This window comes from Salvia hispanica, chromosome 6 (genome assembly GCF_029641045.1).
Source record: "Salvia hispanica isolate PSC_SH4W2 chromosome 6, Shi_PSC_v1, whole genome shotgun sequence".
Classification (NCBI taxonomy): Eukaryota; Viridiplantae; Streptophyta; class Magnoliopsida; order Lamiales; family Lamiaceae; genus Salvia; species Salvia hispanica.
The window spans coordinates 17,386,905-17,401,260 of NC_142697.1; the positions used below are offsets into that span (position 1 = coordinate 17,386,905).

A 14,356-nucleotide genomic window follows, 5' to 3' on the forward strand; every position below is an offset into this window, starting at 1 on the left:
CAATATCTGTTCCCTCCCCGAGCCTTCACCGACTCTTGTCACAGCTTCAGCTCGCTCTCTATACTTCATATTTGCAAAGGGCATAATCCCACACATTTCCATGTCGTGTAGCAATTCTTTAATTGCCAGTGCATGCAGTTAACGCTGTCAACAATCCTAGGGAAGTCGTGACGTGCTTAGTGAAGACGAAGCAATTGCTGACATAAAGTTGGTTGTAGGTGCCCTTAGATATTCAACATTGGATGCGTCGCAAACGCCATTACAAAAATTTCTCTAGAAATTGCGACCAATAAACTCGACAATATGCAAATACTCGTCGAAGATATCCGAAGTTATCCAATCCCGCCAAAGGAGTGGCATTATAAATATTAAAGGTGAGCCACTTTCAGCCAAGTCCAACACAAACACAGTCACATAACTCTTTTTGGGAGGTTGAGAGTTCTCTTGCGACCTTAGCAACTGCGGGGTCAATCTTAACCCCATCAGCGACAGCTGATGGCTTAACCTTATCATCATTAGTTGCTTTCAAAGTTTATTTTTCTTCGTCAATTTCTAGATGATCAGTAGTTTGCTCAGTGCTAGTATGATCATCATCATTGGCAGCTGTCTCAACTCTCAAGCACAATCAACTCGATTGCGGCGTTCTTAATCTATACACTCGTAATAAGAATTTTGGAAAAAAATAACAAGAATGGCGATATAAATTTTTTAATAAAACTAGAAAAATGAAAAGGTTTCATTTATTTGTATGATATTTATTTGTGTGACAATTTAGAAGAAATGAAAAGATTATCTATTTATGTTATAGTTAAGGATATGAAAAGGTTTAATTTACTTTGGAATTCTAACATTCCTTTTTTTTTTACTTTCCCTCCATTTGATAACATTTAGTCTGTCTGGGCATATCACCATAACATGTCATATTTTTTTTTTAAAGTTGTGTTTTATTAATGTATTTCATTTAAAAGCTACGGTATATTTTTTATTAAATGTATTTCATTAAAAGTAATTATTCCCTCCGTCCCAGATAATTCGGGACACTTTGATCCGGCACAAATTTTAAGAAATCTAATGGAAAATGAGTTGAAAATGTTTGTGGGATGTGGATCATACTTTTAAAGTATTAGTTTTATAATAAAATGTGAGTATGAATGAGTTAGTGGAATATGAGGTCCACTACCAAAAATGGTAAAAATGAAGTGAGATAAATTATGTGGGACGACTCAAAATGGAATATTAGGACGAATTATCTGGGACGGAGGGAGTATTTGTCAGTGGCAGTTTTACTAATTTGGAGAGTGGCTTTTAAAATGAATTAAAATTTAATGGGTTTTTTTTGTGTAATCAAAGCCAACACAACAGTTGTAAATTCAAAAGAATGACAAAAGTTACAAAATTTCCTATAAGTATTAATTTCATGAATCAAAAGTTTATTTTTATGTTTATAATTGGTATGTGTGGCAGCTAAAGGGAGAGAGTAGATGGGTAGAGAGGAGGAACATAATAAGATAAGGCAATGATTGACGACTACAATCAGAGATTTTTTTCGGTGGAATTTTGTTAGAAATTCTTTATGTCCGGTGGATTTTTGTTTGATATTGCAATATAGCGTCTGTAGTTGATTTTTGTTAGAAATTCTTACATGCAAATGGAGAAAAAGACCGAAGATTTTCTTCGTTGGATAAGAAAAGGCGCTGGTGCATGATGAAGAAAGTGCAAAAGAAGATGAACTTAATAGTTAATGTAGTATATAAATAAGTTCTCTAAACCTTACGAGTAATACTCTTTTGTTTAATTTGTTACTGTGATAAGTTTTTATTTCATATGATTTAACATTGAACATTATATTTTGTGATTAATTATTTCATGTTTAATATGCTTCAATATTTGTATTTAATCTATTCATTTTTCGCTTACAATGATATTGTTAATAATTTTATTTATTTAATTTATAAATCAAATCAATGATTTAAATTTTTTCAGTCTGTGCATCGCACGAGTGTGAAACTAGTTTTTGAATAAAACCAAAGTGCCCCTTGCTGGACTTGAGCTTCAATGGAGTGACGCAATTGAGTGCCAAACACTCCTATGATTTTCCTTTCGGCCTTTTTTAGATGTTACGCATGTCCGTTTTCTTCTAAACTATCAGCATTCTTCTCTAATACATTACAGAGCTTCTTCGACAACAAATGCTCAATGGATAGTGAGACGTTGACGATGAGTTGGTGAGAAGTTGACAATGAGTTAGTGAGAGTTCCCAATGAGGATGCAGATTTGACTTTTGATATACTCCCCCGTCTTAAAAAACATGACAAAGTTGTAAATGACATGATTTTAATGTGTAATTGGTAAAATAAGATAGATATGAGAAAAAGTAAGAGAGATGGAGAAAGAGAGAGAGGTAGTGAAATGAGCGTTAGGGGATTGTGGGGTCCATATTATAAATGATATGTAGGATTATTATTCGTTGAAATTTTTTCCATATTTAGACTTTGTCTAATTTTGGAGGACGACAAAAAATGGTAAAATTAGTCTATTTTTTGGTAACAAAGGAGTACTTAAAAAAAGAAGGATACTATATACGTGTTATGAGTCTCTCCAATTGGTGATAGGAGGATAGACTCATCAGTCTTATATAGTGATTTCATATCTATGAACACTGATGTAGGATAATTATATTTATAGATTTAGTTTCAATTGCCAATACACTCACTTACACCCTCCAAGCTGGAGTTGGACTTCTTTTTTATTTATTTATTTATTTTTCCTGTTCGATTGGACTACTAACCTAAATTTTAAGCCTAGATAATAACAATGTCCCCGAACTCCAAATGCAATGGGTAGTATGCAAAATAAGAAATAACCTACAAGGAAGATTATTACCAATTTTGTGCCCTAAGCTAATATACTTCCTCCGCCCCATTAAATATAAAACATGGTTTTTAGCAATAAATTTTGTTCAATGTTGTTTTGTGTATTAATAAAAGAAAAAGTATAAATGATGTTTAAATTTTAGCAAACGTCTCATTTCTAATAGGACAACTCAGAAAAGAAAATATTATAGGTCCTTTATCTGTGATTTATGATCTTCTGTCACCAACAGCTCATCAATGATGTTTAGTTTCCTTTTTAGATTCATAATAAGGGCTTAGACTTAGGGATAGGTCGGTACAGTATATCTTATCGAAATCACTATAATTTATATTTTATCAAAAATTTGGTATGAGAAAAATGTACTTTTATCTTATTAAAATTTTCGGTACGGTAAATTTTAATACCGATATCTTACCTCATTGTTGGTACGTTTTACCAAAATTCGTATACCAGGCTTTCAATAAATGAAAATAGAGTATTAGAATTTTTAAAATAGTACTATATTGACTGTTGATTGAGGGATTACGAAATTTTACGATGCGGAGTAAAAAATATTACTCTTTTAGAAATTTAAATTGTTGAATTAATCAAATTTTACAATTTTACCCTATTTTTCCATTGCATTCCTGATTCCCCCGCTCTCTCACATCAAGCTCCCACTCAGGGAGTCTCATGGCAGCTGTTTCTAAATTCTAAGCGACGGTATGAAGAATTCAGCTCCTTCGTGAATTTTTTATTTTCCTGCAAAATCTCGCACACCTTTATACATCTCTATAAATTTCTTCCAAAGTTGTATTTGAAAAAAAAAAAAAATCATCCATTTTTCTTGAATGCATGCTGATTATTTCCTCGACGATTCATTAATTTAAGCTGTAAAGAGTCTCTCTTACATATGGAATGTTCATTTGATTTTTTGTGGCCGACATTTTATGGACACAACCTTTTTCTTCAATTTTTATTTTATTTTTAATTTCCGTTTATTTTGTGTGAGTAATTAGGGTTTATGGTTTAATGCACTATAGTTGAATTCACTCGTCTCCCCTCCTTTTGCGCTTGCGGAGAAATTCTCGTTTCCCACGCGCCTTTGTTGTTTAGACTACGTTTTCATTGCAGAAGGTGGAGTGCTTTTGTTGCATGGGTAGCGTTGTTTCATTAGTAATATGTTCAATCGTACACGAATTCATGGTCTAATTGTTCTTCTAGGTGAGTAAAAACTAACAAAGTTACTAGCATTAGTATTTGTTGGGTTGTTCAATTTGAGTCTGCAATGAAATTGTTAGCTAAATAATTTTTGTTTTGATTAAAAACTTTGTGTGCACTTTATCTGGATATAGGAGTATTTGTTTACTGATATTAAAGATTTCAGGCATAATGCCTATGTGATTCTCGTGAGAGAGGAGAAATCCTATTGCCTCTAAGCTTGAAAAGTTGTCGTTGAATTATCACCAAGCTAAATTGTAGATGAGTTTAAGAGCTTGTCTGAGTTAATTAGTTTCATAGATGATGGCTGATTAAGAGAAAAAGGCCTCATTCTTTTGTTATATCTTTGAAACTATGCTGCAATCATTAATTGTACCGATTGCATATAAGTAATGTTGGGGCCCAAGAAATCCCACACCGGGGAATAAATAAAGTTGCAAGCAATAGATAAGTGTTTCACCAACTATATTAGTACGAGGCCTTTACATTTGATTTAACTTAACCCCTTATAAATGGTGAAGCTTCTATCAATATTAATACTATATAAGTTGAAAATATGCTGCAATCATTAGTATAAGTTGAAAATATGCTACAATCATTAGTATATGCATATATTGCATAATATGCTAACTTTACCCCCTCTAAATGGTGAAGCTTCTATCAATATTAATTTGATTTAACGTGCTCTATTTTCATTCTTAGTATATGTTGATTAACACGTGTTGCGGGTACAGAACATATAAATTACTAACATAATTCCGTTTTCATGCTTAGCATGTGTTGCGGGTGCAAAAAATATAGCACCAAAAAGTTGTCTAATGGTAGTTGGTACTATATTAAAGGATACATAGGAAAGAAAAAAAACATTGTGCCGTGTTCTTCAGTAATTTTAGGGGATTAGGAGTTCTCTCGATTTTTCATTTGTCTCTCGCTACCCTTTCTGCCACTTTTATGAATGTGATGTACCAGTTATAATGAGTTTTTGTGTGTGGTTGTTATTTGGCTCGTCTGCTTGGGTATTTGTGCAGTTGAATGATGTTTTGAATGTGCATGGTGTTGAATTAATATTTCTGGTTCTGGGTGGTGGCTGTATCAAACTCCACTAGTTTTCTTTTATGGGGCAGCACACTAAGTACTAATTAGTTTACTGTTTCGTGTGTTCTTCTTATCTAAGTTTTGTTGTGCTTAATAGAAGTCTGAAGGATTATTGGTGCATTCAAAGTTTACGAGCCTGATTTATAAAAATCTGCTAAGATGAGCAAGCAGACAAAAGCTAAAGTTGCCAGTGCCTTTCGAGCTATGAAGGATCTGGGAATCTCTGATACTCTGGTGAAACCAGTTTTGAAGAATTTGTTAAAATTGTATGACAAAAATTGGGAGCTTATTGAAGAGGAGAATTATAGGGCGCTTGCTGATGCTATATTTGAGAGACAAGAAGCGGAAGTAAGTGACTTATGCTGAACAACCAGCTCACTGGTTTCTGTTGAAGTTCTGTTTCCATATCTTTGTTATTTTTGTTTAGTCGCTAGCGTACTTCACATGGTTTGATCAAAAGTGCTGATTTGTAGCTGTTGATGCTTATTTTCATTCAGGCAAACGAGCAATCAAAGAAGACTGCAGACAGGGAAGTATGTTATCTTTCAATTGAATTGCTTATATTCCAATCTCTGCAAAAGCTTCTGTTCATTCATAATTACTCTGCTCATTAATTATAGCAAATTTTACAAGAGATTTATATGTGCTTATATTTTTCACTCATCTTTCAGGCTGCTGAGCGTTCCAAGAGGACAAGGAATGCTGAAGTAGGTTATCCATTTTTTACTTTGCCATCCCTTAAAATTTCAATATTTGAGTGATAATTTAGTTTTGATATTTTTCATTCAATTTATTTTCCTTGATCTTGTGATACTATGTTCTGGTTGATTCTCCAAAATAGAAAAGGTTGGAGGAACAAGCTCAGGCAGCTGAAGAATCACCACAGCCTTTGAAAAGGGTGCGACTCAGATACCAAGATGATCAAAGCACTTCCTGTGTTGCAGCTATTGATACTAGTCCTATGATGCCCCTGGTCATCCCTAAAGACGAACCAACTGAAAGCGAAAGGCCTGATCCTCAGTTACTTAGAAAAGTAAAAGGAAAGCAGCCTATTTCTTCTGAGTCCTTGGTTGCCCGTGAGGTATGTGACCCCTGCCAGCCTAATTGCACCACGAGTCCTCATGCTCTGAAGATCAGAGATGGGGAAAGGCAATCCATCTCTCCTCAAACTGCAACTGTGGAAAAGAGTTCACTGCCTCATAGTTCTCCTCGGGCCACTTGTAATAAAGAGTGGAAGGTCATACGTGGTAGGGTTCCGGCTCCCAAACAGAAGCGTGCTTCAAGTTTTCCTTTAGTTATTCCTAAAGAAGAGCCTGTTACTGATGACATGCCACAACTTGTGCTTCCTCTTGCTGTGATTGATCCAGGTTGGCATTTCCTTTGTGGCTGAGTGCTAATATGGTTCCAGATATTGCTTTCTTTTTTGCTTTTAAAACTATCATTTGTATCTCGATCAAGGTACTAGTCTTAGCTGAATGCATTTCTTGTTACTCCATCCATCCTCTGTGCTGATTAGACTCCCTTGGATCATGAAAATCTACCTCTACGAGTCCAAGAAATTCTTAGTTTTATTTTCTTGTCCAAACTCTGAAAGCAATGCTATTGCATGTTACTCCCTCCGTCCACGAAAAATAGACCACATTGTGAATGGCACGGGTTTTAATGTGGAATTGGTAAAGTAAGAGAGAAGGGAAAAAAGTAAGAGAGAAGTAGTGTTAGTGGAATCTGGGGTCCATATTATTAGTAGTGTTTAATTGTGTTAGGTAGCAAATGTGGGGTCATTTCTCAAACTTGGTCTATTTTTCGTGGACAACCAAAAATGGCAAATGTGGTCTATTTTTCGTGGACGGAGGGAGTATTATTTACTTATTATTTTTCATTTGTAATCTTCTGTTTTTGGGTCTTTGTTTTAGTTTCCAGGGAGTCTTGGTTGATTCATGATGATGGTCCAGTAATTTCTGGATTCTGATTTTTCCTTTTATGTGCTAAATGTCAAGGGGTGTGGCTGTTGTGTAGCTCTCAATAGTATGTTGTTCCAGACTAGGACTTATTTGAGATAACCAATTACATTTTCAGTAACCTTCCCTTCGAGGAACATAATGAGTAATTGATGATGTTGATTACTATCTGTCACTATGTAAGAAACTTATGGCCTTATGCAGAAATTGTTGTTTAATATTCACCATCAGTGTCTTTGTTATTAATTTACAGGGCCATATGTTGAAGGAGATTCATCTGTGAATGGTACAATTAGAGAACCGTCTTGTCTTGAACCCTCAGCTTCACCATCCAGAGATGAAAAAGAAAGAAATGAAGGAACCGGCATTCCAAATGAAGCGAGAACAAATGGTGAGCTTGAACTGGTGCCAAATCAGTTAGCTTCTAACCTAGAGATTGCTTCCTCGCCTCTTGGAGAGGTGAAAATTTCCTTGAGCTGCAACTTGGCTCTTGTAAGGCCTGATTTCGACATGCCTAGTCTTGAAACAGTTATACAATTGGTGGAGGATAAATGTCTCCAATCATACAAAACTTTGGACCCAAACATTTCCGTGATGAATATTATGAAAGAAATTTGTCAGTGTTTTCTAAATTTAAGATCAGATCAGAATCGTCTGGATTCTTCAACCCTAGACGTGCATCCAACAACCATTGACTTACCAACGAAATCTTCTGCTACGGATGATCTTGGCGACGGGGGACTGCAGTTATGTTCTTTAACTGGAGTAAATGATCCCCAGTCTAATACTGAATTACCTGTACCTACAACACCACTGGTTACTTCTTGCAATGGCACAGATGATGGCTGTCAGTTGGAGAAGAGGGGTGATGGGGATGACAACGGAACCCATACTGAGGACAAAGAGCATTATGTAGAAGAAACAAATGATCTGAGCTTGGTGGTTGTTGATCAGACAGTAACTCCTGAAAATTTCAAGCCTGTGCATGATCTTTTTGACGTAACAAAGGGACAAGAAAAAGTCATTGTTTCACTGGTGAATGAAGTAAATAGTGAGTCCCCGCCATCCTTCTACTACATACCTGAAAATGTGGTCTTCCAAAATGCTTCTGTTAATATCTCCTTGGCCCACATTGGAGATAGCAGTTGTTCTGCTTGCTCTGGGAATTGCTTGTCATCATCTGCACCTTGTGCATGTGCACATTTAGTTGGAGGTGAGTTTGCATATACTACAGATGGTCTGGTTAAGGAAGTACTTCTTAAAGAGTGTATTTCCATGAAACGTGATCTGAAGAAACCCAACCAGTTTTTCTGTAAGGAATGTCCTGTGGAAAAGTCAAAGAGTGATGATATCCCTGAACCGTGCAAAGGTCATCTGGTGAGGAAGTTCATCAAAGAATGCTGGTTGAGATGTGGCTGCAGTAAACAATGTGGCAATCGTGTGGTGCAGAGAGGAATAACTCGCAATTTGCAGGTAGCAATTTACTGTTGACTACATCAGTTTTGTATCCCTGACTCTAGCAATTCATTGTATGGACTTAATGAGTTTCTGCATCCTTTGACAATAAATACATAATATTCTCCATGTGTTTTACCTGTTGAGTGTGATCAGGTGTTTATGACCCTGGAAGGAAAAGGGTGGGGTCTGCGTACTCTAGAGGACCTGCCAGAAGGTGCTTTTGTTTGTGAGTTTATTGGAGAAGTTTTAACAAATACAGAGTTCTTTGGTCGCATTTTGAGGAGTGCTAAACCGGACAAATATCCATATCCTGTGGTTCTGGATGCTGATTGGGGTGCTGAAGGATCACTGAAAGATGAAGAAGCGCTTTGTTTAGATGCTTCAAATTATGGAAATGTTGCAAGATTTATTAACCACAGGTAAGTTTGTTTCAGTATTGAACTTGTATTGCAGTTATTTGCTGTCTTTAGTTTCAACTCAGTTGAATTTATAAGGGTCGTGTCAGCTAGATTTGGCATTGGATAATTGGTTTCATAAAACTTTGTTTGTATCCATCGGCATTGTTGTTGTTAAACTAATTATGTTCCTGAAAGTATTTGTTTGTGCTTGAGTAAGTCAAGTACATGACAAAACGTCTTTCTAGAATACCCATTTGCTTTGCAAAGTGAAGATCCAGGAGGATTGTCTTTCAAAGATATGCCAGTTTTTCTGATTCAAATTGCAGATTTTCTTAAACATCCATTTTCTCTTTGCTACCATTTTAGATGTTATGATTCAAATTTAGTGGAGATACCAGTGAAAGTGGAGACTGCTGATCACCACTACTATCGTGTAAGAAGTTGGTTCATACTTCAGATATATTTAACCCTGTTTCTGCCTTTTTCAGTTTTTTAAGACCAAATTTGTGGATGATATTATTAACAGTGTCCCTAAATGCAGCTCGGTCTCTTCACCGCAAGAAAGATAAAGGCCATGGAAGAACTCACTTGGGTGGGTCTAATTATTTCATTTGTCATGCTCTATCCTTTTTATGGTTGTAAAAGGCATAATGTGAAAAAAGCTACTACAAATCAGTAAGGATAAATTACCATTGAGGGGGGAAATGCTATGGCTGATCAAGTAATGAAAAGGCCAAATGCCTAATCACTCTTTTAAATCCTTTAGTATATGGAATCGACTGGTATAGGTTTTTAGTAATATTTCTGTTGTTTTATTGGGAGACGAAGTTCCTTAAGAACTGTAGAATATGATTATGCCTTGCTAACTGTAGAATATGCTTATTCTGAAGTAAGATTTGTATGATATTGTTAATTTCTTTCCAATAAACTATGCTTTCAACTCTCAAGATCTGTATAAGTTCTCTTATAGTGCCGTTATGAACTTCTTACACGTTCATGAGTTAATTGTACGGTGGCATCATTGGAGATTTAGATGTTATCAGTATCAGCATTGAATATAATTTGCAAAGCTGACAATCGACGTTGCACTTTCAGGATTATGGCATTGATTTTGACGACCATGATCACCCTATTAAGGCGTTTCACTGTCAATGTGGTAGCAAGTTCTGTCGCAACATTAGACGGTCAAGTAAGAATGACATTTTATGATTTTATCTCTTGTTGTCCCAGCTTACTGCTCATCCATATATTCCTCTCAACAGTTCAGCTGTAATATAACTATTAAGGATGTGCATGATAAGAACTCTTCCTTACTGCTGATCCATATATTCCTCTTACCAGTTAGTACTATTAAGGATCTGCACGATAGAGAACTCTCCATTCCTTCTCTTACACACATCCCCTCTTCTATGATTTATACCTACTTCAATTTTTCTTTTTGTTACTGCTCTACTTTTCAGTAACAAAATATAAGTGTGAATTCTCTTCTTCAGTTAGAAATTGTAATTTAGCCCACTATTTGTTGAAACTTCTACAGATGGAAGTTATGATCATTACTGTTAATTTCAAATTTGGTCCATATCTTTCTTAGTTTTACCAGCTCCTAACGAGAATGTTTTGTGCTGTAGGAACTAGAGGTTCAAGAATATGACTAGTTGGCTTTGCCCTAATTCCAACTGACAGAAACAGTTTATCTCGTTTAAGGGATTTTTGTGAATGCCATTTTTTTTGGCTTGTGCTTTCATGTAAATCCCCTCCTTGGATTATTCGAGGGAATTGATACTTTATGTAAGAAAAACCTTGCTTATTTTGTTCAAGAGACCAGTCTTGGAGGCTTATTTTAATTTGGTGTTTGCTTGCATTCAAAATTGCTCGTGCAAAGACGGCCCAGGAATGTAATTGAGGGAGTTGACCAAGAGTATACATGTATTTTATAGCTATTCTGACACTACACGACGGCGTTTAATGATAACAATTCTCTGTTATGAGGCCTCGCTAGCGCTTCACGTTCGCATGCTGCAGGAATGGCTGGTCGAATGTTACTCGGATTGAGCGGGAAAAGCGTTTTGTAGTATCCATCCATAATTGCTCCAAAATTGCATGTTTCTGCAACTCCACTCATCTGTTCAACCCAACCACATACATATCAACACAAACTCAACTAATTTTGTATAAATGTGTTGATGTACCTGGTAAATGTCCCTGGTGTATCCATGGAGGTTTTGATACTCGAGGAGCTTCTTCTTGGTGCACTTGAAGAGCACGTTGTAGACGAGGTCGAATCTCACCAACGTCGTGAACAGACACACATCCGCGAGAGTGAGTGTGTCCCCACACAAGTATCTGTTACTCCCCAAATGCTCTTCCACCATTTCCAAAGTAGTGAACAACTCATTTGCTGCACTATCATAAGCCTCTTGGCTCTGAGCAAATCCACACCTGTAAACTCCATTGTTGATGTTAGGATAGATGATATTGTTCCAGCGATCAATCTGTTTCTTCAAGGGCGGAGGAGCAAGATCCAATCCGGGATTGGTGGCGACGTCGTTGAGGCCGGAATTGAAGAATTGGATGATGTCGTAGCTCTCGTTGCAAACGACTTCCTTAGCATCGGCGTCCCACAGCATCGGCACCGTGGACCTGCCGCCGTAGCCGCCGCGCCGCAGATTGTACACCTCCTTGAGAGTCCTGCACCCATTCGCCCCGTCCGAACCGGGCGCCACGACGCCCGTGTCCGTGTCGGCGGCGAAGGGGCGGAATTCCCAGAGGCCGTCGGCGGCGGGGGAGGCGACGGAGAGGGGGACGGCGGAGTGGAGGCCCTTGAGGGCGCGGACGATGAGGGTGCGGTGGGCCCAGGGGCAGGGGAGGCCGACGTAGAGGTGGAGGGAGCGGGTGGTGGTGGGGGGGGAGAGGCGGAAGGGGGAGGAGGGGCGGGTGTAGCGGCCGGCGGAGTCGGAGGGGGCGAGCTGGGACATCATGAGGTGCCAGGCGGCGGACCAGGTGGAGCGGGCGGTGGAGACCAGGAGGTTTGGGGGGAGGGATTGGCCCCACAGGAGTCTTGTCACGGTCGTGATGGGGTTTTGGGAGGCCGACATTTTCAGTCTGCGGCGGCAGACGGCGGTGGACGGCGGTACGAGGAGGATTGGGGCGCCGAGGAATGTTGATTTCGACATTGGGTTGATGTTTCTTGGCGCAACCAATTTCTCTGATTAATTTTGAGCTTTATTTTATTGGGAATTAGTAGTACTCCTATTAGATTTGGAGACAATTGACGGTTAATGGCTGTTAAATGAGGCTGAATGTAATCTATCCATCTTCGCAGTATAGTGTATTTTAGTCTAATTATTTCTTGGGGTTTTAAACTTTTAACCAATTCATGACCAACATAACCTCTTGTTATTGATTTTGTGCCATAATTTTTAAACCAATTCATGACCAACATAATACACTATTTTGTATTTAAAATGGAAATATCAGTATCATATGGGCCTATCTCACATATCTTAGCCAAAAGGCCCAGATCTATATCAGCTATCGAATATGTAGATGCTTTATAGTAGTAACTTCAATACTAGTATGGGAATTTAAAAGGAGATGGCATGACGTACTTTGTCCATCTTCAATGTTGGATACAATTTTCGTTCTTCACTAGAAGTTTTTTCTACATCTGAAAACTTCTATTCACTGGTGATCTTGTTGCTTATGGAGTATTAATGACATTAATTCTGTAATTTAAATAGAATTTACAATGTCAATAATGATTTTACGTTTATAATTAAAATAAATACTCTATAAAATAAAATAAAATGAATAATGCTTACTTGATGAAATGAATGTGATGCTGATGAATGGTACTACTTCGTGATTAGCTTAGTTAGATAAAGTTTGCACTTCTCCCCCTTAAAACTAAAAGCAACACTTTCTTAGGTAGGAGTACCTCCCAAAGCAACAAATTAATTAGTCATTAATTTAAATATTTTCAATTCATACCCTATTGTTCCAATAATTTTCTCACTTAATATTAAACACATATTTTAAATATTAAAAGACGAGAAATTTAAGATGATATCACTCATAACAAATTAACAATTAACATGAGGTGTGTGTAGGGCCGTATGCAGTCTTTAATCAAAAAACAGAAGATTGTCTAAACATAACAATTTTTCGAAATAAAGAAATTGCTAACCATTTAGTTGGAGTATTTAAGAAATGTAATTGCTAAACTAAAAAAGTAGTTTATGAGTAGAACTTAGGTACGTATGATTCATCATGCGGACAACCTAATTTAGTACCGACTATAGCTTTAATTAAACACTATTGGGCTAATGAATCCTTACAGGTCACTAATCATGAATTATTGAATTCAATTAACATCAATCTCCTAATCACTCCCCAAATAGCATTTCGACTAGTTTATTAGTAAATGATTTTTTTAGTCATAGTTTATAGAATCCTATTGTGACGCATTAGCCAAAATTGGAAAAATTGAAACACAAGTCTCACTTTTTTCCACTTACTCCATATTTTAAGATTTGATCAAGTATGAAGTATTCGTCTTGTACTCTTCCTTTTATTCTTGTAGTTTTATACATGGAAATATATTATAGAGGCTTTGAATTGTTGATTTCGACTGGACATGGCATCAAGCAGGGCATCTGGGCACAAAACGATACTTGGACCCAAACACATTGTCATAACAATAGTAGTAATAATTTAATATTTATATTGGAAAATGACCACATATATTCATTTCATGAGAACCCTACATTTAATTGAAAATTCCAATTATAATCCAGCCACTACATGATGGACACGTATCAATAATCCCACAAAAAGAAAGGAACCAATCCACTTCACTGCCACCGTGCCACGTCACCAAATTGCCCTTTTGGCCACTGAAGAGAGCACAATGTAGTGATATGCCAATTGCGTTTGTGATTCCACAAACATTATTTTATGCATTGCATCTAATCTCCCACATGACAATCACTAGATTTAACAAAATTCTTTTGTACTACTATTATTTATAATTTCTAGGGCTTTGTAGTGGATCTCTATAATTATTTATTGTATACAGTTGCATGTAGATCACATTTGTTTTTTTTCGTTCATACCTAAGTCACAAAATTTTTTTAGTAAATTTTATTGTTTATCTCCAATTCCCTCTTCATCTGATCTAACAAATGCTATATACTCTCTCCGTCCCAGTTTTAGAGTGCCAATTAGTTATGACACGAGTTTTAAAAAAATAGTGGAGTTGTAATAAATGAAGTGACATGGTGGAGTGTGTAATAAATAAAGTGAGTTGGTGGAAAGTGACATGGTTTGACTTTTGAGTTTATTTTTATGTAGATAATGACATTTGAGTATAAT

General features: G+C 36.7%; 2 protein-coding genes across 4 annotated transcripts; one reads left to right on the forward strand and one right to left on the reverse strand.

Annotated features, from left to right (window-relative positions):
* Positions 1 to 3,430: 3,430 nt before the first annotated feature.
* SUVR2 (SET-domain containing protein lysine methyltransferase family protein) lies at positions 3,431 to 10,827 on the forward strand. Of its 3 annotated transcripts, XM_089060868.1 has the most exons (12): positions 3,533 to 3,576; positions 3,988 to 4,077; positions 5,267 to 5,517; positions 5,667 to 5,702; positions 5,841 to 5,876; positions 6,011 to 6,536; positions 7,381 to 8,600; positions 8,739 to 9,004; positions 9,350 to 9,416; positions 9,525 to 9,575; positions 10,079 to 10,172; positions 10,612 to 10,827. In XM_089060868.1, exons 3-12 carry the CDS (start codon positions 5,329 to 5,331, stop codon positions 10,632 to 10,634), a joined length of 2,508 nt encoding a protein of 835 aa, XP_088916994.1. In that variant the 5' UTR covers positions 3,533 to 3,576; positions 3,988 to 4,077; positions 5,267 to 5,328; the 3' UTR covers positions 10,635 to 10,827. The 3 variants fall into 3 exon arrangements, with proteins under 3 accessions (XP_047959920.1, XP_088916994.1, XP_047959919.1); XM_048103963.2 differs by lacking the exon at positions 3,988 to 4,077 and having other exon boundaries at positions 3,431 to 3,576; XM_048103962.2 differs by lacking the exon at positions 3,533 to 3,576 and having other exon boundaries at positions 3,717 to 4,077.
* Positions 10,819 to 12,300, reverse strand: LOC125205143 (Glutathione S-transferase family protein). The gene is made up of 2 exons (XM_048103964.2): positions 11,173 to 12,300; positions 10,819 to 11,105 (listed from the first exon to the last, which is right to left on the reverse strand). The coding sequence occupies exons 1-2, from the start codon at positions 12,154 to 12,156 to the stop codon at positions 10,932 to 10,934; spliced, it is 1,158 nt and encodes a 385-aa protein (XP_047959921.1). The 5' UTR covers positions 12,157 to 12,300; the 3' UTR covers positions 10,819 to 10,931.
* Between the last annotated feature and the right edge of the window lie 2,056 nt (positions 12,301 to 14,356).

Bases quoted from the DNA above. Each gene is read 5' to 3' on its own strand.
- SUVR2 (XM_048103963.2), top strand. From the start codon at position 5,329: ATGAGCAAGCAGACAAAAGCTAAAGTTGCCAGTGCCTTTCGAGCTATG. The intron at 5,877-6,010 runs GTAGGTTATCCA...TCTCCAAAATAG, and splicing joins AGAGGACAAGGAATGCTGAA to AAAAGGTTGGAGGAACAAGC. The intron at 9,417-9,524 runs GTAAGAAGTTGG...CCCTAAATGCAG, and splicing joins CTGATCACCACTACTATCGT to CTCGGTCTCTTCACCGCAAG.
- LOC125205143 (XM_048103964.2), bottom strand. From the start codon at position 12,156: ATGTCGAAATCAACATTCCTCGGCGCCCCAATCCTCCTCGTACCGCCG. The intron at 11,106-11,172 runs GTACATCAACAC...TGGGTTGAACAG, and splicing joins ACACCAGGGACATTTACCAG to ATGAGTGGAGTTGCAGAAAC.